The following is a 20,570-nucleotide window of genomic DNA, read 5'->3' as shown; positions in this document are numbered from 1 at the left end:
GCTTCCCTGGTGGCGCAGTGGTTGAGAGTCCGCCTGCCGATGCAGGGGACACGGGTTCGTGCCCCGGTCCGGGAAGATCCCACATGCCGCAGAGTGTCTGGGCCCGTGAGCCATGGCCGCTGAGCCTGCGCGTCCAGAGCCTGTGCTCCACAACGGGAGAGGCCACAACAGTGAGAGGCCCGCGTACCACAGAAAAAAAAAAAAAAAAAGAAACACATAAGGGGGCTTCCTTGGTGGCACAGTGGTTGAGAATTCGCCTGCCAATGCAGGGGACATGGGTTCGATCCCTGGTCCGGGAAGATCCCACATGCCACGGAGCAACTAAGCCTGTGCGCCACAACGACTGAGCCTGTGCTCTAGAGCCCATGAGCCACAACTACTGAGCCTGCGTGCCACAACTACTGAAGCCCGCGGGCCTAGAGCCCGTGCTCCGCAACTAGAGAAGCCACCGCAATGAGAAGGATGTGCACCGCAAGGAAGAGTAGCCCCCGCTCACCACAACTAGAGAAAGCCCACGCACAGCAGCAAAGACCCAACACAGCCAAAAATAAATGTCTATAAAAAGAAAAAGAAACACATGAAACACATTATCAATATTAACTATTTACAAATAATTTAGTTTCAAAGAGCATTATTAAAAATGTACAGATTTCAATGCTAATTTCTGTATGCAGCATTTAATCAAATAATTTTAGAACAAGATGTACTAAATTGAAAAAAGTTAGACAATGTAGAAATTCTGCATTTTGGATTAATTTACTTTTAAGTCCAAATAATAGAATTCTCTGTACAATTACTAAGTGTGCAGTTTCAAACAGTAGTTAGCATCCTTTTGAGGTGCTTTAAAATGCTTCTCCCATACTGAATCAATCTTAAATTATCCACAGTAATAGAGAAAAAGGAATCTTACATAGATAACTACTACTGAAAGATAATCTTCACCTCATTTTATTAGCCCAAATAACCTTTCAACAAAGTCATTAACAAAAAGCAAAATTAACTGCCTTGTGTTGCAGGTCTTGCTGTTTTTCCTGCCATTATTGATGGAAATGAATAATGAAAAGGCCAAGGAATTGATAGACTTAATCATGTTATTCTAACGAAGGCCTCTCTCTTTATAAGACAGGGCCAAGGTGCCCTGAGAGAAAAAGACATATGAAAACTGGAAGACAAAACAAACAAACAAACAAACAAAAAACTGGAAGATGAGGTAGGCCAAGTATGAAAACTTGATTCAGGCCTGAAAAATAGTACTAAAATAGAGCAGTGCCAAAGCAAACAGACAACTAGCAACAAAAACAAAACAACACAGCTAAAAAAATAATTAGGAAAGAAAATCTTATTTCAAACTCATAGTATTTGTGTATATCACTTTTGAATTCAACAAAAAATGTTTTGTTTTTTAATGCTCAAATTAGCATCCTCTTTTGAAATACTAAAATAGCTGTCCAATTTTTAGTTAAGATTTGATCTTCCAATCTACAATAGAGCTATTTCTTTATTACATGTTTATATTTATACTGCCTTTGATCCAACTTGTTTGCATTTACTATCACAATGTTCATTTGCTTCCTCTCCCTGAAACATTAAGTGTATTTTTATACATATATATATGTGTGTGTGTGTGTGTATATACATATAAATATATATGGATTTTTTAAATTCTGAAAGTGAGTATTTATTCAGAATGAGAAATCACAACAAAATAGAAAGTTTGTTTGTTTTGTTTTGTGGTACGCGGGCCTCTCACTGTTGTGGCCTCTCCCATTGTGGAGCACAGGCTCCGGACGCGCAGGCTCAGCGGCCATGGCTCACGGGCCTAGCCGCTCCGCGGCACGTGGGATCTTCCTGGACCAGGGCATGAACCCGTGTCCCCTGCATCGGCAGGCGGACTCTCAACCACTGAGCCACCAGGGAAGCCCCAAAATAGAAAGTTTTAAAAACTGACAATACCATAAAATCCAGAAAAAGCAATAGTTAGCTGCCTGACACAGCTCTGTAATACTTTCCCCCTGTGTTTTGCAGGAGCATATTCTTTGACTGCTTCTTCATATAACAATAATTTTGTAATATAATTTTATATAGGAAGAACAGAAAAATAATTTTGTCTTTCCTCTACCATGTTTGGTCAAAATTTGTGTTTGTTAATGACAGATTAGAAGTGTTTCCTTCAGCTTCCTAACTCATTATTGATAGTGAGCAAATCTGGGGGGGCTGTTGCCAAATTTGGAAGTAACCAAATTTTTAAAAATTCTAAAGGTACACACTTTGAACTGGTCTTTAATTACGCCTGATGATACTGTTGTTATACGCTAAATAACTCTGGACAATCTACAGTCTACACTAGAACTAAGGAGGCTCTATGAGCCACACCACGAAGGCTATGCTTATAACTAGGGCAGAAAGGAAACAGCCCTATATTCATTCCCTGGCTGGGTCCTTGTGAAGACTACCTGATCCATCCAGCTGTTGAGATGCTTTGCCTAGACCTAAGATAAAAGCATGTTCCTTAGCTTATGCCTATCATGAAGCCAAGACTTCATAGACTTGCCCTGTATACTGATACAGCTCTATGACTTCTGGGTAACGTGGCTCCCTTACTCAGAAGTGTGTCTATTTCCCTCTCCTTGACTCTCTCTCCACACTCTTAGCAGGACCCCTTTCAGAGTTTATGGTAAATGCAAGTCCCCCATTGATTCAAATGTTCTCCAGCCGAGTACTGCTCTAGCTACTACCAGCAGCCCAAGCTCTGATCCTGACCCTCCAGATCAGCATTATCCATGGCTGTCTAAAGCCTTGCACAGAAATTAATCTCCAGATTTCCATCTACAATTAACATTACGTTGAAGTGGTAAATTTGTTCTGTTCTCCAAAAGAATGATTGGATGAATATTTAAAAGTAAATGCCTTTTTGTGCACCAAAGGAAACAATCAACAGAGTGAAAAGGCAACCTACAGAAAGGGAGAAAATACTTGCAAACCATATATGAGATAAGGATTAATATGCAGAATATATAAAGAACTCCTATAACTCATTAACAAAAAATCAAATAACCCAGTTTAAAAATGGTCAAAGGACTTGAATGGACATCTCTTCAAAGAAGATATACAAAGGGCCAATAAGTATATGAAAAGATGCTCATCATCACTAATCATCAGGAAAATAAATGCAAATCAAAACCACAACAAACTATTACCTCATACCCTATAGAATAGGCACTATCAAAAAATAACAACTGTTTAGTGAGAATGTAAAAAAATTGGATCACTTGCACATTGTTGGTAGGATTGTAAAATGGTGCTTCTCTTACAGAAAATAGATGGAGGTTCCTCAAAAAGTTAAAAATAGAACTACTATATGATTCAGCAATCTTACTTCTGCATACATATCTAAAATAATTGAAAACAGGATCTCAGACAGACCTCTGCACATCCATGTTCACTGTAACATAATTCACAACGGCCAACATGTGGAAGCAAGCTAAGTGTGCATGACAGATGAACAGATAAAGAAAATGTGGGATACACATACAATGGGATATTATTCTGACTTAAAAAAGAAAAAAATCTTGTCATATGCTACAACACAGATGAACCTTGAGGACATAATGCAAAGTCAAATAAGCCAATCACAAAAAGACCAACACTGAATGATTCCACTTGTATTAAGTATCTAATGTAATCAGACTCATAGAAATAGAATGTAAAATGGTGGTTGCCAGGAACTGGGGGCAGGGGAAATGGGGAGTTGTTGTCCAATGGGTAGAGTTTCAGTCAAACAAGATGAAAAAGTTCTAGAGAAGCGCCATACGACAAAGTGTATACAGTTAATACTGTACTGTACACGTAAAAATTGTTGAGTGTAAGTTCACAAGTGTTTTTTTACCACAAAAATAGTACATGCCTCTGCTTTATTCCATATCCTCCAGTCTAGCAATAGCTCCTCTAGCAGCTTAACATCCTGGATTATAGCATTAGACTCGGCATCCAACTTAAATTCTCCATTCTCATTGATATGAATAATATCTTCATCACAGCAACCTTCAAGAAGGGTCTATGGAAAAACAACATTAATACAAGATGCATCAACAGTTAATCCAGAAATTCAAAAGAAATATTAAGCTTTCAATCTTAGCAGTCATAACATAAAATTCAAAGGAAAACTAGTGAATAACTCAACATTTCACCAAGTATCTTTAAATTGTTTTGTAAAACAATTCAAGTAATGCGAAAACCCCCAAATTTCAAATATTTATAAATGACTATTCAGTTTCAAATATGGGGTAAAAGAAACCACATCCTATTTTTTAAATTCAATGAATCTGTTGGGTTTTAAATTTTTTCCAAGAAGCATTCATGCCACAAATGTATGGATCTTGACAGTTTCAAGAGTTGGGGTTTGGGGGCATGGGAAGAGGCATGGTCTTTTGCCTTAGTACTAGTACCCTCAGAGAGAAATATTTTCACAATGTTACCAAATGCTTTTAGTTAGAAAGGTACTTAAATATATGATGACAGCTGGATCACAATAAAAGCTAATAAGGCTTTAAGATGCTAACTCTATAGCAGCATTGCCTAACGGGAACGGCACAGCACTAGGTGTCTGGAGAACTAGGTTGTCTTCCATAACTGCGGGAGCTGAAGCAAACAGCGATCTCTCTGTGGGTTTCACTTTCACTAATCTACAGAATGAGGGGCCGGCCAAGGAGACATTGCTGGCTAATCAAGATCTAAAAATCTTAATTTTTTTCTTTTACTCTTCTAAAATGTTTTAAAGGCAATTAAAATGTAATTATTTAAATGATGAAAAACCTAGAAGAGCCTTACTTTGATTAAATATATACTATTGAGTTTCCTTCATTTTCTTCAGGAATAACTGAAACACAAAACTCTATTATTGGAAGACTTTAATGAAGAGGTATCACTGCATATGAAACTCTGAGAATAAGTTGTTTTTGTTTTTGTTTTTTTATAGTGTCAAGAGCCACTTTCATTTCTCTTTTTTTTTTTTTTTTTTAGAAAATGTTGGGGGTAGGAGTTTATTAATTAATTTATTTATTTTTGCTGTGTTGGGTCTTTGTTTCTGTGCAAGGGCTTTGCCTAGTTGTGGCAAGCAGGGGCCACTCTTCACCGTGGTGCGCGGGCCTCTCACTATCGCGGCCTCTCTTGTTGCGGAGCACAGGCTCCAGACGTGGAGGCTCAGTAGCTGTGGCTCACGGGCCTAGTTGCTCCGTGGCATGTGGGATCCTCCCAGACCAGGGCTCAAACCCGTGTCCCCTGCATTAGCAGGCAGATTCTCAACCACTGCGCCACCAGGGAAGCCCCAAAGAATAAGTTTTATGAGAACCTACCTACCTTCAAAATGTGAAAGCCCACAATGCATTTTTGTTTGATCAACACCTGATGAATCATGGAAAGTCCATTACAATTTTCTAATTCATGTATTCTCTGTTGGTTGTATTTAATTAATGAGAGTATAATTCTCAGTGCTAATGCTTGAGTTTCTTCACAGATACTGAGTTCCACAACCTAAAAAAAAAGCAGATATATTTTTTCTCATTTGTTGAGATTAAAAATTTAACGTGTGGTTATCTTCCATTATGTAACGTCAACCCATTAGTTTCATTTGAAAGCTTATTTTTTTTATTGCTGACACTGTTTGTAATTACTTAAGAACTGTAAAGAAACAAAACTAAAAACCATAAATTCTCACCTCACACCAGTCAGACTGGCTATCATCAAAAAATCTACAAACAATAAATGCTGGAGAGGATGTGGAGAAAAGGGAACGCTCTTGCTCTGTTGGTGGGAATGTAAATTGATACAGCCACTATGGAGAACAGTATGGAGGTTCCTTAAAAAACTAAAAATAGAACTACCATACGACCCAGCAATCCCACTACCGGGCAAATACCCTGAGAAAACCATAATTCAAAAAGAGTCATGTACCACCATGTTCACTGCAGCTCTATTTACAATAGCCAGGAGATGGAAGCAACCTAAGTGTCCATCGACAGATGAATGGATAAAGAAGATGTGGCACATATATACCGTGGAATATTACTCAGCCATAAAAAGAAATGAAATTTGAGTTATTTGTAGTGAGGTGGATGGACCCAGAGTCTGTCATACAGAGTGAAGGAAGTCAGAAAGAGAAAAACAAATACCGTATGCTAACACATATATATGGAATCTAAAAAAAAAAAATGGTTCAGAAGAACCTAGAGGCAGGACAGGAATAAAGACACAGACGTAGAGAATGGATTTGAGGACACGGGGAGGGGGAAGGGTAAGCTGGGACGAAGTGAGCGAGTGGCATGGACATATATACACTACCAAACGTAAAATAGATAGCTAGTGGGAAACAGCCGCATAGCACAGGGAGATCAGCTCGGTGCTTTGTGACCACCTAGAGGGGTGGGATAGGGAGGGTGGGAGGGAGATGCAAGAGGGAGGAGATATGTAGATATATGTATATGTATAGCTGATTCACTTTGTTATAAAGCAGAAACTAACACAACATTGTAAAGCAATTATACTCCAATAAAGATGTTAAAAAAAATAATGAATACACAGTACAAAACCCCCTCCATAAATTCCATGTGCATTTGTCTCTTAAATATTCTATAAATTGACTAAAATAACACTGATAACCTTAGAATTCAGTAGCATTTTATTAGTGATCTGAAATGTCAGCAAAATGCCTCAAATTTGTGATGATTAGTCACTCAGCAAACAGGATCTGTGTTCTGTGCTGTGGGAGAGGAAGAAGTAATAGGCGTGCTAACTGCCTCCAATGGGGGTCAAAGGATAAGATGTACATATAGAAACTACGGATTGTGACTTGTACTTCAATTCCCCCAGTGCTTTCTGGAAACTACTATATGGAAGAAACACACACCTTATTATGATGATAAAAAGGCAAAGAAGAGTGAGACACTGTGAATGCACGAGAGCACAGAAACTACTTCTGACTCCACTCTGCTCAGGACAGGGAAGCCTACATGGAGAAGATGGCCTGGAGAGAGAGCAAAACCCTGGGAAGCAGGGATAAATGGGTGGCCGGGGTGGGCCACAGTCAGGAGAGAGGCGAAGACTGGAAGTTCACGGGACATCTAGGAGAATGCAGATTGCCTATTTGGTTGGATGGTGGACATTAGGCTCAAAAGGCAGGCTATAACACACCACTGTAAAGCAATTATACTCCAATAAAGATGTTAAAAAAAAAACATGCAGGCTATACGTGTAAGGATTTTTTAAAATTTATTTTTGGCTGCGCTGGGTCTTCGTTGCTGCACGCAGGCTTTCTCTAGTTGCAGCGAGCAGGAGCTACTCTTTGTTGCGGTGCACGGGCTTCTCATTGCAGTGGCTTGTCTTGTTGCGGAGCATGGGCTCTAGGCACTTGGGCTTCAGTAGTTGTGGCGCACGGGCTTAGTTGCTCTGCGGCATGTGAGATCTTCCCGGACCAGGGATCGAACCCCTGTCCCCTGAACTGGCAGGCGGATTCTTAACCACTGCGCCACCAGGGAAGTCCCACGTGTAAGGATTTTAAGGAGACTGAATTTTATTTTTGTAGGAAAGGGTGGATACTGAACAAAGTTTCTAAGTTTTAAGTGTAAAAACATACTTTAGAAGTCTTATTGGCAAGATCCTATATGTATGCAAGATAAAAAATTAACCATTTTCTCTAGGATCTAGTCACTGTGTAATAGTAAACATAACAAAATTATATTCAATAACTTGATGAAAGAGGAAAAACCATTTTGAAATTATACAAAGCTATAAAAGTAGATCACAAAATGCTGATAAGTTAAATGAAAAGCTTTTAATTTTAAAACACTAGGTACTAGATGCAAAAAAAAGTTTGAAAAAGTAAAAGGAGGAAAGACAGACAGCTTAGAGTATGGCGGATCAAATGCTAATCAAATATTTATAGGCTTCCCTGGTGGCGCAGTGGTTGAGAGTCCGCCTGCCGATGCAGGGGACACGCGTTCGTGGCCGGGTCCAGGAAGATCCCACATGCCGTGGAGCGGCAAGGCCGGTGAGCCATGGCCGCTAAGCCTGCGCGTCCAGAGCCTGTGGTCCGCAACAGGAGAGGCCACATCAGTGAGAGGCCCGCGTACCACAAAAAAAAAAAAAAATATATATATATATATATATATGTATATATATATTTTTAAGAACAGTAACAATAACCACAAACACTGGTATGTCTCTTATTGAAAAATTAATCAAAAGGTTAAAAGAAAGAAGGCCGGTTAGGGAGACAGTATGATAATGTTGCAGAAGTTATACTTAAGGAGAAAATTTTGAGGATGAAAAAAGATCAGGGCAGCTTTAATTAAACAAGGATATGGACCACAAGGAAGTAGAAATGATTTGTACTGAAGACACACCATTTGTACCCCCATTTGGATTTTACCAATCCCTGAAACAGTCACATATACTACTGACTGCCTACTCTGCATCAGGAAAGATATCGTGATGGCCCTCAGATGACTAAATAGAATAGATAATTAAACATGTTTCTCTAAAACAGTACCTATGGCATGATTCAAAATTTTTGTATTTCTCCTTTGCTTTAAATAAAATTCAAACCCAAACAAATTATTTTTGTACTTATTTGACCTTTTTTTCCCCCATGCATCTGGAAGCTTCAAGGGAAAAACACGTTTCACAAACATTATTTTAAGGAATACATTTCTTCTATATTTTTACTATGGTATGCTTTTCTTTTTTCTCATTGGCAATTTTAAATCTTGTACATTTAACACTTAATTGTTCTAATTGCATTTCTGGATAATAGGAAACTTCTAAAATCTTCATAAATTAAAAAGAAATTTTAATCAAAAATTACCTGTGGCAGAAAGTTTGATGACATTCTAAACAATAGGTGCTTTTTTAATCTTAAAAGTTTAATATAGTTGATATATAGCTTTATTTGTATTCGAAAAGAAATCCTAAAATGTATCAATAATAAAGAGGTAGTTTCTCTTTAAATAAAATTATAAGCAGTGATTCTTACCCTAGCAAAGAGAAAGACAAATATACCAGTTCCACCAATTTCGTGCAGAATGCCTTGAAGTGTTTTACATTCAGTGGGCTGGAGATTCTTTAGATGATAAGGTTCTAATAAGATGCTGTGAACTTCTTTTGAGCTGAAGGGTCTTTGAGAGAGTTGTGTTTTCATTTGACCTTTAAGTCTAATAACTGGCTCATAGATGGTGTACTGAGCAGGACAGTAAGTGGTATACACAACTGAAAGATTTTCCTGAAACACAAATATTTTCCTTCAGTAACTAAACAAAGTTTAAAAAGTAAGTTATTAACTAGCAAATGAATATTTCAAAGTGAAAAGACAACCAACAAATCTTTTTCTTTGTTTTAAAAAAGAAAGACACTACACTAAACAAAGATGGACATGAGAAGCAAGTCAGCTCCCCACAAAGGAAAAGATAAGTTTCATTTAGCAGTGATCAATATGTGTAAACCACATCAAGGCTGAAAAAATTCCAGCTTTGATCTTTTGAGAATAAACATGAAATTATACCTATTATCACCGATAACAACAAGCCCATACCACACTCATTGCATGCCAGGCACTGTTCTATGCATTTATAAATATTAACCAATCTTTACAACCCTATGAGTTGGAGACTCTGGGTCAACGTATTCAAATGTATCTTGGTCTTGAATTTGCTCATGGGCTGCCTACTCATTTAAACATGACTCTAAACTAGATCATTCTTTCTACTAGAATAAAATTCCAGACTATCAGCATACCTAACTGAAATTGAATGGAACTTTCAATATTTCTCCCATGCAGAGGGTAGTTTTGATCAGATTCTGGCTGTCTGTCAAATATTCTATTGACTACTTTTAAAATGATGGTAAATTTTAAATGCAAAATATACTCTGAGGCGCTCTCCGTGGAGGCAGCTGCAGGAGCTCAAGCTTAGGGAAATCAGGTAGATTCAAGATCTTCTCACAGAAGCCGGGGCGGGGGGTGGGGGGCGGTCTTGGGCTTCGATCATTTTCAACTCGTGGTGATTTAAGTATAGTTTCATCAGGCATCACCTAGCATATAAGCATACCAACTAAACTGACGACACAGTCTACTGTATATGATTATGCTGGGCGAAACAAAATTGTATATCTGTAGTAGTTTTCATTAGAAACCTGATAAAATGCCCAGTTACCTGGAACATGTCCCACCTGACACCAATGCCTTGCCAGGAGGGCACCATCTCTGCCTGACTGCTCACTCATACCTCATAACCCCAAAATAATAAAGTCAGGCTTAAAAAATCTGCTTTCTAAAAAAGACTTTTCACATAAAACTTGTATAATTTTTTTTTTTTTTTTTTTTTAGGTGTTGGGGGTAGGAGTTTATTAATTAATTTATTTTATTTTTGGCTGTGCCGGGTCTTCGTTTCTGTGCGAGGACTTTCTCTAGTTGTGGCAAGCGGGGGCCACTCTTCATCGCTGTGCACGGGCCTCTCACTGTCGCGGCCTCTCCTGTTGCGGAGCACAGGTCCAGGCGCGCAGGCTCAGTAGTTGTGGCTCACGGGCCCAGCTGCTCCACGGCATGTGGGATCCTCCCAGAACAGGGCTCGAACCCGTGTCCCCTGCATTAGCAGGCAGACTCTCAACCACTGCGCCACCAGGGAAGCCCTTGTATAATTTTTATCTGTGATAATTTCTGTTGAATTTTATGACTTACAACCTATATTCTTTTTGGGCAAAATAAAAGGATTAAGAATATGTTATTTTTGTAAAAACAAATGCATTAACCAAGAACTAGAGAGTTAAAATTATGTTTTGAACAGACATTTGTTGTATGAGCTCCTTTGTCTTCCTAAAGCAGAGATGCTCAATGTGTGGTCCCCAACCAGGAGCATCAGCATCACCTGGGAATTTGTTAAAAATGTAAACTCTTGGACCACACTTCAGATCTCCTGAACCCAAAGCTCTGGCCCAGCAATCTACATTTTAACAAGTCCTCTGGGTGATTCTGGTTGGAGAATCATTTCACTAAAGCACGTTTGGTCAACGGTGGCACATTTGGGGTTGGATTAATTCTGAGTTGTATGACACCGCCCATGCGCTGTAGAATACTTAAAATCCCTGGCCCCCACTCAATAATAGTGGACAGCCCAAATACCCCCAACCCCCATTTTAAAATACTCCTTAGGGAGAAAAAGATTGTGTGCCTAATACCAGATCTCCAGTTAAATTCCACAGGTATCTACTCTGTATTTATTTTACCACAGATATATATTTAACACCACTTAAGACTTAACATATGTTTTACAAAGTATCTGAACTAGAACTTCTCCTTCACTTTAGTCAAATGTTACAGCTTTAAAATATAATATATTTTGATTGTAAAATATACACCTCATTAACAACAATAACAACAAAATATATCCCAAAGTAGTAGTCTCCAAGTAAGAAATATCTCTGACCTATAATTGTACCTCTCATAACAAAGCAAGAGAAGGAGGAACACAGTTTCATGGCTAGGCCTACCAGCTTTTAGTAGATCTTCTAAGACCATGAAGGGTCAGTTTCCTAGCTGCTATAATGAAAAATATCTATCACAAGCTCCTAATCTATATATTAGTATAACAAAATATTAGAATAATGTATAAAATGCAATCAAGAGTCTCATATAAGCAGAGTTAGCAATAATTTGAAAGCAAAATTCCTAGTTGTTATTGATATTAAAGAAAGAAATATTCTAAAATCTGAATATGTGTAATTAAAATTAATATAAATAAAAGTTAGTATTTATTTGTAAGTATGGGAAAGAAAGGTAATAAGCAATTTTTTAAGGCTAACACGTGTTATATTTTCATTATATCATAAACATTTTTCTCAAATGATTAATAGGTATAACCTAAACTAAACTGATACTTAGTATAGAAATATAGTTCCAAGGAAAAGCAGATGAAGATTTGAAACCTGAAAATGAATTCTGAGGTGGTCAAAGTATTTCAATTAAAAAGAAAAACATTTCTAAGTAAAGAAAATATTGAGAAACAGAAAAGAAAAACTCTAAAAATCTAATTCCCAGCTAATGACACATTCAATAAACATACATAACAGTTACTATAAAGTTAAAACTTATAAAATGAAAACTTACAATTAGAAGACCAATGTCCACATCTTTGTTGGTCATAAAAAGTTCTCTGATTTGTTCACATCGCAAAATTTCTTTATTAATGTATTTGGAGTAGTCATTCACAGGCTTGCCATATTTACATGGCATTATAGATGTATGATTGGGTCCACAAGCATATAAATAAAATGCCTCTTGTGAGCCAATCTTAGCTCCTGAATAGCAAAAAAATAAAGTTATTTACTTAAAATACTCCAACCAAATTTTTTGTAAAAAACAAGAAACCAAGAGGGTTTTTTTGCTAGATTCTTATAGTTGTTCACTGTATCTTACAAAATTGATAAAGCCTCAGTTTCCAAATTGGTGTAATGAGCAAATAATTTACAGCAAGATTATCTGCTGGATGTAAGATGAATTAATATAGATACATATATAAAGTTAACTGAAAGCTCTTGGTATAATGAAGTCATGAAATTTCTAGTTGCTCTTTAGGCTAAAAGCAGGTTTGGTTTTGTTTTGCCTCTTTTTTTTTCTTTTTTGTAAATGGAAACTATACCTCAGTAAATTCCTTTTAAAAATAACATGTGGATCTTTATTCCTTCATCCATCCATCCATCTATTCAATAAACACTGTCTGAATGCTATTACGTGCCAGGTTTAGTGATATATTTTTTAAAATCACGTATTTCTTTTTCCCCTAAAATGTGGTATTTTTTAATATAATATACTAAAATTATAAATAAAAGAGACAACCAGTCTAAGTGTACCTGTCATAACAGTGCATTTTCCAGGATTATAAAGTTGATTTAATATAAGCTTCTCTTTTGGGGAGAGTATGGAGGTAGGATGTACACCTCTACATTAAATGTATGTATCAATTATAAGAAGCACCTAGATTATAAAAATGTTAAAATATTTTAAAAGTACATCTTGGAATCCAGGAAATACAGTACTTACTAAGTACAAGTGAAGGAACAGGGATTAATACTTTATCCAGGATAAATAACTTAGTTTAATATTTGTTAACTGAAAGAAAAATTTGGAAATGCTTTGAAGGGGAAAAATATACCATTGAAAAGAAGTAAATTTCCCAGGTCCCATTTGCCAGCCAATTGCAGAAATTCTTCTTGGGATGATAAACAATGGCCAATCATGCAAAATGTTTTATTGCTGTCAGATGACAAACTTGTTTTTCTTGGAAGCATAAAATCCAAAGTAACATCAGGCTTCCTACGTTAAAAACAAAGTTAAATCAATTACTTCAGTGAGTACTAGGGATTTTTAAAGTATGAATGTTTAAAAATGGGAAATTCTTGAACAAGTTTCTTGGTTCAGTATCAGATAGTTGGTGATGGGACAGAGAGGAGGGCTGATTCTCTTGTGTCTTGGTCCAAGGTGCTGCTGGTCCACAAGCCCCCAAAGGAGGGGAGCAGAACAGAGATGACTGATGGTCCTACACCAGGCCGTGGGAAGTATGACCGGACATTTGCTGCAAGCTTTCTTTGCCACTTGACTTCTGCATATTCACCCTCCTGGTTTAAGATATAAATCTAGCACCTCCCCCTGATTTTACCAGAAAGTCTCCCATCTCAGTAAACAATTCCTAAAAATCTCATGTCCTCTATGAGGGCTTCAAAAACGAATCAGAAAAAGAATATCACTTCTTCAGGTATTGCTCTGACAAGGCACTAAAACGCCAATGCTTTTTGGCATTTTCTCTTTTTTCAGTGCTAAATCATTACCGAGCTTTTGATTAGTCTCTTGCTTTTCTTCTTATAAAGGTTACAGGAATCCTTACAAAAGGCAGAGTAGGACGAGGTAAACTAACGGTTTCTCCTAGAGAGACACACATGGTGGGAGAACTTCATCCTCTAGTTGAAATGGCGGAGTGCCAAGCTCTACCCCCATTTTAGAAATGTTTTAGCCTCCATATTAAGATAATGAAGGTAGCTTATAAAGACAAAGTTTGTGAATAAGACAAAGGACTTAGAATAAGCTAATAATGAGATATTCTATTTTGGTATGTATTTATTTAAAAACTTTCCCCTAAGGCTTTCTGTTTCATACTTAACATATAAATTTAACTATTTTAATAGGAATATTTTTACAAAGGAAAGATGTGAGCTAACTTTTTTTACTGAGGTATAACTGACATACAACATTAGAGTGAGATAACTTCTATTACTGTACAGGCATCTTTCTTGAACCAACTAAATGGCTGTGACTGAAATAGTGCTGCCACCTAGTGGCACTATGACAATACAGTTTTTACGGGTAAAGAAAACCTACTGTAAGATCAATGCGAGATGAGTTCAACAAACACTAAAATAATTCATACTATCTACTATGTGCCATATATTCCTACCATATTTGTGTGCTGTTAATCAAATAAAAATTAATAGAAAATATTAATGGGTTTTTTCAGTGTCATTACATCTTGAAATATTATTTGTAGAAATTATTCTATTAGTTCAGAGAGTGATAAAGATAGTGCCGAATTTAAATCAACAGAATAATATATTCATCCTTGGTCACTTGCTCATTGCTCTATTAATAGATAAAATCATTAACTTGTACCAAAGGGGAAAAAAATCCCTCAAAGTAATGAAGAAATAAGTGGGTGGGTAAAAATTAGTGCTATGTGAATCAAGTGACTATACTCGTAACTTCAGAACTAGCCACAGAGAACATCTAGACTCTCACTCTGAACATGTCTAATGATTAGTTTATGATTCCTATATCTGTCAGCTGGCCTGATTCATCAAAACGCTGTCAGGTTAGTAAAGCACAGGGTTTTAAAGCAGGCTCTATCCAGACTCAGAGTCCAGTTTGTGTTTCAGCTGCCCTCCTCACTACTGGTAGGGCTTTGGGTCAGTTACCTTGCCCTACCCTGGGTCTCAGCTGCCTCACATGTAAAATACACCTCTTTCATCATGCTGTTGGGAGGACTAATTGAGGTCATCCATGTCAAGTGCTTACTACACTGCCTGGTGTGTACTAAGAGCTCAAGAAAGGAGGAGGAGAGAGTCCAGGAGACTCTCTCCCAGCCCCATCCCCAATCCCAACTGATCTAACTCAAGGCTCTGGAAACAAACAGTGATTGGCTACTGCTGCCATTCAGGCTTAGGCAGTTGTGAAGGCAGAACTTCTCAGAAAATATTTTATTTGGACTATGGAAATTGAGCTTCAATGACATATTTTCATGTGTATATATATATATTTTTTAATTAATTAATTAATTTATTTATTTATGGCTGTGTTGGGTCTTCGTTTCTGTGCGAGGGCTTTCTCTAGTTGTGGCAAGCGGGGGCCACTCTTCATCGCGGTGCGCGGGTCTCTCACTATCGCGGCCTCTCTTGTTGCGGAGCACAGGCTCCAGACGCGCAGGCTCAGCAATTGTGGCTCACGGGCCTAGTCGCTCCGCAGCATGTGGGATCTTCCCAGACCAGGGCTTGAACCCGTGTCCCCTGCATTGGCAGGCAGATTCTCAACTACTGCGCCACCAGGGAAGCCCCATGTATATATTTTTTAATGAATAAACTGTTTCCTGTAGCAGACACTGTGGACTGGCTACCCTAGAGCCGTTCACAAGCCCCTTGCCCTGCCTTCCCGAGGCTGGACGGCGGTAAGCAATCAACTCCTGCAGCCACTGCAGCGCTGACCAGTACACAGCCTTCCCGTGGTTCCCACAGGCCCTTTCCTCTGCCTGGCCCACTCACTCTTCCTCCATCCTGCTCATGGAAAGCTCCATCTCCTTCAGGTCTCAGCTTAAATAAACTGTTCCTAGATAGGTCTTCCCTGATGTACCTCCCTTAAGTAGCAAACCTGGTATTTTCTGTCTCAGGACACATTTGTTATCCCCACAGTACTTGTCATGATTTGTACATACTCATTTAATTGTGTATGCTTGCTGTCTGCTTCTTCACGGGACTGCGAGCCCCAAAAGGAAGGGAACGTGTCTGTCTTGTTCACCAAGCCCCCAAGCCTGATATAGCATGTGCTCAGCACATAATAATTCCTTAGTAAGTATTGGATGAACAAATGAATGAAAAAATAGGTTAATTTGTGCTAAGGGTATATGTTATCTCTATGATCTAATCTACTTCGAGGGACTTTTGAGAGAATTGGAAGATCATGTATATAATGCACCTGGCAAAAGGTCTGTGACATAATAGGTATGCAATATTTTAGACCATTCGATTAAATCTAGACTCCTCATCCTGGATTCAAAGCTGCTGTCACATAGTATCACCATGCCCATTCATTTTTCTTGCTCATTATTCAACTTAGACTGTTCCTTCCAGCCAGCTTGGTCCTTTCCCATGTTACACTAGTTTCCAATTCTGTATCCCCTTTCATGCTATTTCATTCAATAAAATACTTCCCAATGCTTACAATTTCCAAGATACCTTATAGTTCTCCTAGTGTTACGTTTTACATTAAGATATTCTACAAAACATTTCTTATTAATTTGACTCACAATTCTCCTGGTTTGTAAAAGTCATATAGTACTATAACCGAATCTATCACCTGGCATATATCTAGGACCCTATCTTAATCTATCACCTGATACACTGGCTTATATTTTTCTCTAGTCATTCTAATTTCTTTTGAAACTCTGATTTAATTTAGGTATTAGTTTTATGAGCCACTTAATTTAAATAATTCCTTATGGATTCACTTTATAACATATGGGCTTGATGGACTAAATCATAGGTTCAGCTGCTTGATGTAATTAATATACGTTCTACATGAATGCCTAAATGTTCAGATTTCTGCATGCTCCCCAAATCCAAATATTAATCTTCAACAATTATTTCTAAGGGGAATTAATTCTGTATGAAAGTGATAAATAGGAAAAAATATCTAACTTGACAGACTCTTATGTTAATATATAGTAAAATTTTACCTATAGTTTTCTGTAATCTGTTTCAGAAGCTGTAACAGAATAATTAAAATTGTAACTGACATTAATAAGTATTTACTAAAAATGTTTCATACCTCTGTCCAGAGACCCATATGGAGATCTTCCCATGGATATTCTTTTTCCCTTGGGGCTGCTGCAAGTAGGTGAGTACTAAATGTTGCCATTTGCTTGGAAGGAAAATATTCTCCTCTGATTCAACCTGTGCTAGTAAAACAGCTTTCGTATCGTCATTTGAATCCATGCACACACTGTACAAAAAGAGAAAAGGTAAAGGCTAAAAACATGACATTTCTGATCTCAGTTTTTAACATGTATATCAACTACAACTCTAGATATTTAAGTGAAAATAAAAATCAGTTCTATTATTAAACTAACTTGAAAAGTCAGTAGGTCTTTGTTTTACACCGTAATCTGCTTAGTTATTTTATTATACTATTACCTCAATTCATGAACTAAAATAGATTTGGCTCATTTGCTAATTAGGGTTAACAATTTGGGCAATAATCTTCAGAATTCAATTTGCAAAAAAAAATTTTATTACTACTATCTATACAGTCATTGCCTTTTTAGAAATTACAGTGTAATATTTGGTTCATACAAAAATTAATACATATTATACATAAATCTCTAAATGCCTAAAACAAGGATATATTGTTGGTCTAACCTACTTCGAAGGATTACTAAGAGAATTAAGATATAATTTATATAATGTACCAAGTAACCTTTATTACATTTACAGAGCATAGATCCCTAAGCAACATGTTTCATTTAAAGTTTTATAAAGATAGTATCATACTAGTCATATTCACTCAATACAAATAAAAGACTTGTATCTATACTAGTTAACAAAGGAGGTAGGAAAAAAAGGACAAGACAGCAAGGAGAACCTAAGCTTATTAGATAGTGGCTCTTAAATATATAATTTGCATGAAAAACTGCTGTCTGATAACAACATAAGATCACTGCAATCTGATGGAATGCTTTCATAGATAAGACTTCAGTAAGTATTTGGTCTAAGATACAACTGAGAATTAACATAATGTACTTCAGAGTTTAATTATAGATTTTTAGATAGAATAATATATTGTTACAAAGGCTGTATTAGTAACTGTTAGAATGTATCTTCTTTTTTTAAATAATTTTTCTATTTTGCTGTAATGATCTTTATTAGCAGATTTCACATTAATGTCTCTTACATAAATTATTTAAATACATGAGCTATTCATGATGGGTTGAGGATAATCATTACCGAAAGATAAAAGTGCCACTGTGGGGATCAGCCCACACTTGGATCATCAGCGCTTTTGATCCCAGTGAGATCATGTGAATACAGCCTTCCTCTAGGAGCTTCTCACCAGGACTCACGCACTCTGCACCTTCCGGTCTGTTGTGCTCTATGAGAAAAAGATGTTAGAATGACCAGTTAAGCAACTGATAAAAAATGAGTGGGAAAGTGAATCTAAAAGATTACAAAGCATGGTTGTTCATTTGTAGTAAATTATTTACCTGGAATGTCTGAACATTCCAGGTAAATAAACAACATTTATTTCCAAACAACATTTCCAAAGTTTAGATGTTAACTCCAAAAAAATCATGAAGAGTGAAAACAGTAATTGAGCGCAACAGAAGTTGTTAAATGTTTTAAAATACATGATAACCGAGGGCTAACTGCAGGAATCAAGAGACCACTGTGATGTCACTGTGCCATGATTCTTTTATCAACTGGACTGGGCCATGGTGACATCAGGGCCCCAGCCCAGGGAGCACACACCATTGTCACATGCCTTGCACCACCCAAAATCTCTATAATAATAATAATAGCATGCTTTAAAAAAATTTATATTAAAATTCCTTTTAGAAAAATTGTGCTGTTTGAATATAGTCCTTGTTTAGACTCCCTGATGCGTGATCTCTGAATGCCTGCTGAGGCATTCCATGTGAAGAACATGTTGAGAGTAAGTCAGAGCATCGCTATATTCTCAGTGCTCAACTACTATAAAACTGCCGTCGGAAAAATCTTACTGCAACCGATAACGCTGTGGTCATACCTGTTCCATCAAAATTACTATCCAGTAAAATCAACGATTTGTTTCTTTTCTTTGTCTTCTTTCCTTTTTCTGTGGTACTCTCAGCTTCGTGAATGCGCTCCACATTAAACCACAGTGAAACGCTGAAACCTTCCGACAGGTGTGGCCAGCAGTTTTGTCCTAGCAATGGCAAGTGGACGGGGGCTACGTGCCAAGAGGAAAGCAGCTGCTGGGGAAAACTGTCACTGTCACCCTCCTTCTTGCTCCGCGAAACTCGTGCTCTTCTTAATAACCCCATGGCCTTACTGTTTAGAATCGTGGGACACTTTTGTGAAAAAGATGAAACACCATTGCTTAAATTTGGAGTATGCAGCAAAGGGAAGGTTAGATACTGTGAAGGACTCATGGTAATGTCACTTTCAACAATTTTCAGAATACCCAGAAGAAGAATTTCCTAGAGGAGAAGAAAACCACACAAAACTTTACAATCATGTTACAAGGTACCTAATAATCTTGAAAGTCAGGTTATAAATGAAAATACAAACATATACATATGCATATCAGCATTCCTATTTAAATACCTTCCTATCTACTATATCATTAAAATATTCATTTTTTGTGTGTAGCTAAGATAAAATATGAAACAGAGGTTTCAGTCTTAAAATATATAACCTCTTGTGGTTAAAACCTAAAAAGTTATGAGTTGGTTTTAAGTACTAGCAATTAAATACAATGATTATATCAGGAATCATTTCTAGCAAAAAAAGACATTTATTTCCAAGTACACTATAGTTGCTTCTATCAATTATTTTTAAATGAGGGATAGAATCAGAGACCTTACAAATGCTTCAGATTTCTGAATGGCATTTACAGCATGACTGACTTCACAAAATTGAGTGCTCCGTTACTTTCCACCTTATTTTACTTGTCTTTTCCCTAATCAAATAAAATTTCTTTCATCTCTGTTTGGTAAACTAAAATAAGGTTTTTAGGTTTATTTATAATTACAAGTTTTTGGTTAAACTCAAACAGAGAACGTACAGAAGAGATGACAGGAAACAAGTATTTAATTAAAGGGAAAAGCAACGACTAAGGAGACAAGTAAAAAAATAGAAAAGATTAACCCAGTACAATGCCCTACCCATGCATAAAATAACATCTAATGTTGATTATTACAATGATAAATGAACTCAGAAAAATAGAATAGAAACATTCCGTAAATATATAGTCAGTTCTCAATTGTCTACATGAGTGTTTTTTTTTAACATGTTTATTGGAGTATAATTGCTTTACAATGGTGTGTTAGTTTCTGCTTTATAACAAAGTGAATCAGTTATACATATACATGTATCCCCATATCTCTTCCTTCTTGCATCTCCCTCCCTCCCACCCTCCCTATCCCACCCCTCTAGGTAGTCACAAAGCACCGAGCTCCCTGTGCTATGCGGCTGTTTCCCACTAGCTATTGGTTTTACATTTGGTAGTGTATATA

General features: G+C 37.1%; 1 protein-coding gene across 6 annotated transcripts in view; it reads right to left on the bottom strand.

Moving 5' to 3' along the window:
* The window catches only part of LYST (lysosomal trafficking regulator), a 197,721-nt gene that overhangs the window by 103,945 nt on the left and 73,206 nt on the right, over positions 1-20,570 (bottom strand). For all 6 annotated transcript variants that reach the window (XM_082640698.1, XM_082640696.1, XM_082640699.1 and 3 more), the window contains 8 exons: positions 19,100-19,532; positions 18,301-18,445; positions 17,126-17,299; positions 13,194-13,354; positions 12,149-12,339; positions 9,026-9,271; positions 5,356-5,529; positions 3,901-4,054 (listed from right to left, as the gene is read on the bottom strand). In XM_082640698.1, coding sequence (XP_082496824.1) covers positions 3,901-4,054; positions 5,356-5,529; positions 9,026-9,271; positions 12,149-12,339; positions 13,194-13,354; positions 17,126-17,299; positions 18,301-18,445; positions 19,100-19,532 — 1,678 coding nt within the window. The remainder of the gene's footprint in view (positions 1-3,900; positions 4,055-5,355; positions 5,530-9,025; positions 9,272-12,148; positions 12,340-13,193; positions 13,355-17,125; positions 17,300-18,300; positions 18,446-19,099; positions 19,533-20,570) is intronic.

This window comes from Mesoplodon mirus (assembly GCF_964341445.2).
Source record: "Mesoplodon mirus genome assembly, chromosome: 2".
Classification (NCBI taxonomy): Eukaryota; Metazoa; Chordata; class Mammalia; order Artiodactyla; family Ziphiidae; genus Mesoplodon; species Mesoplodon mirus.
The sequence above is the reverse complement of the archived record's forward strand: the minus strand, read 5'-3'. Positions and strand labels throughout refer to the sequence as shown.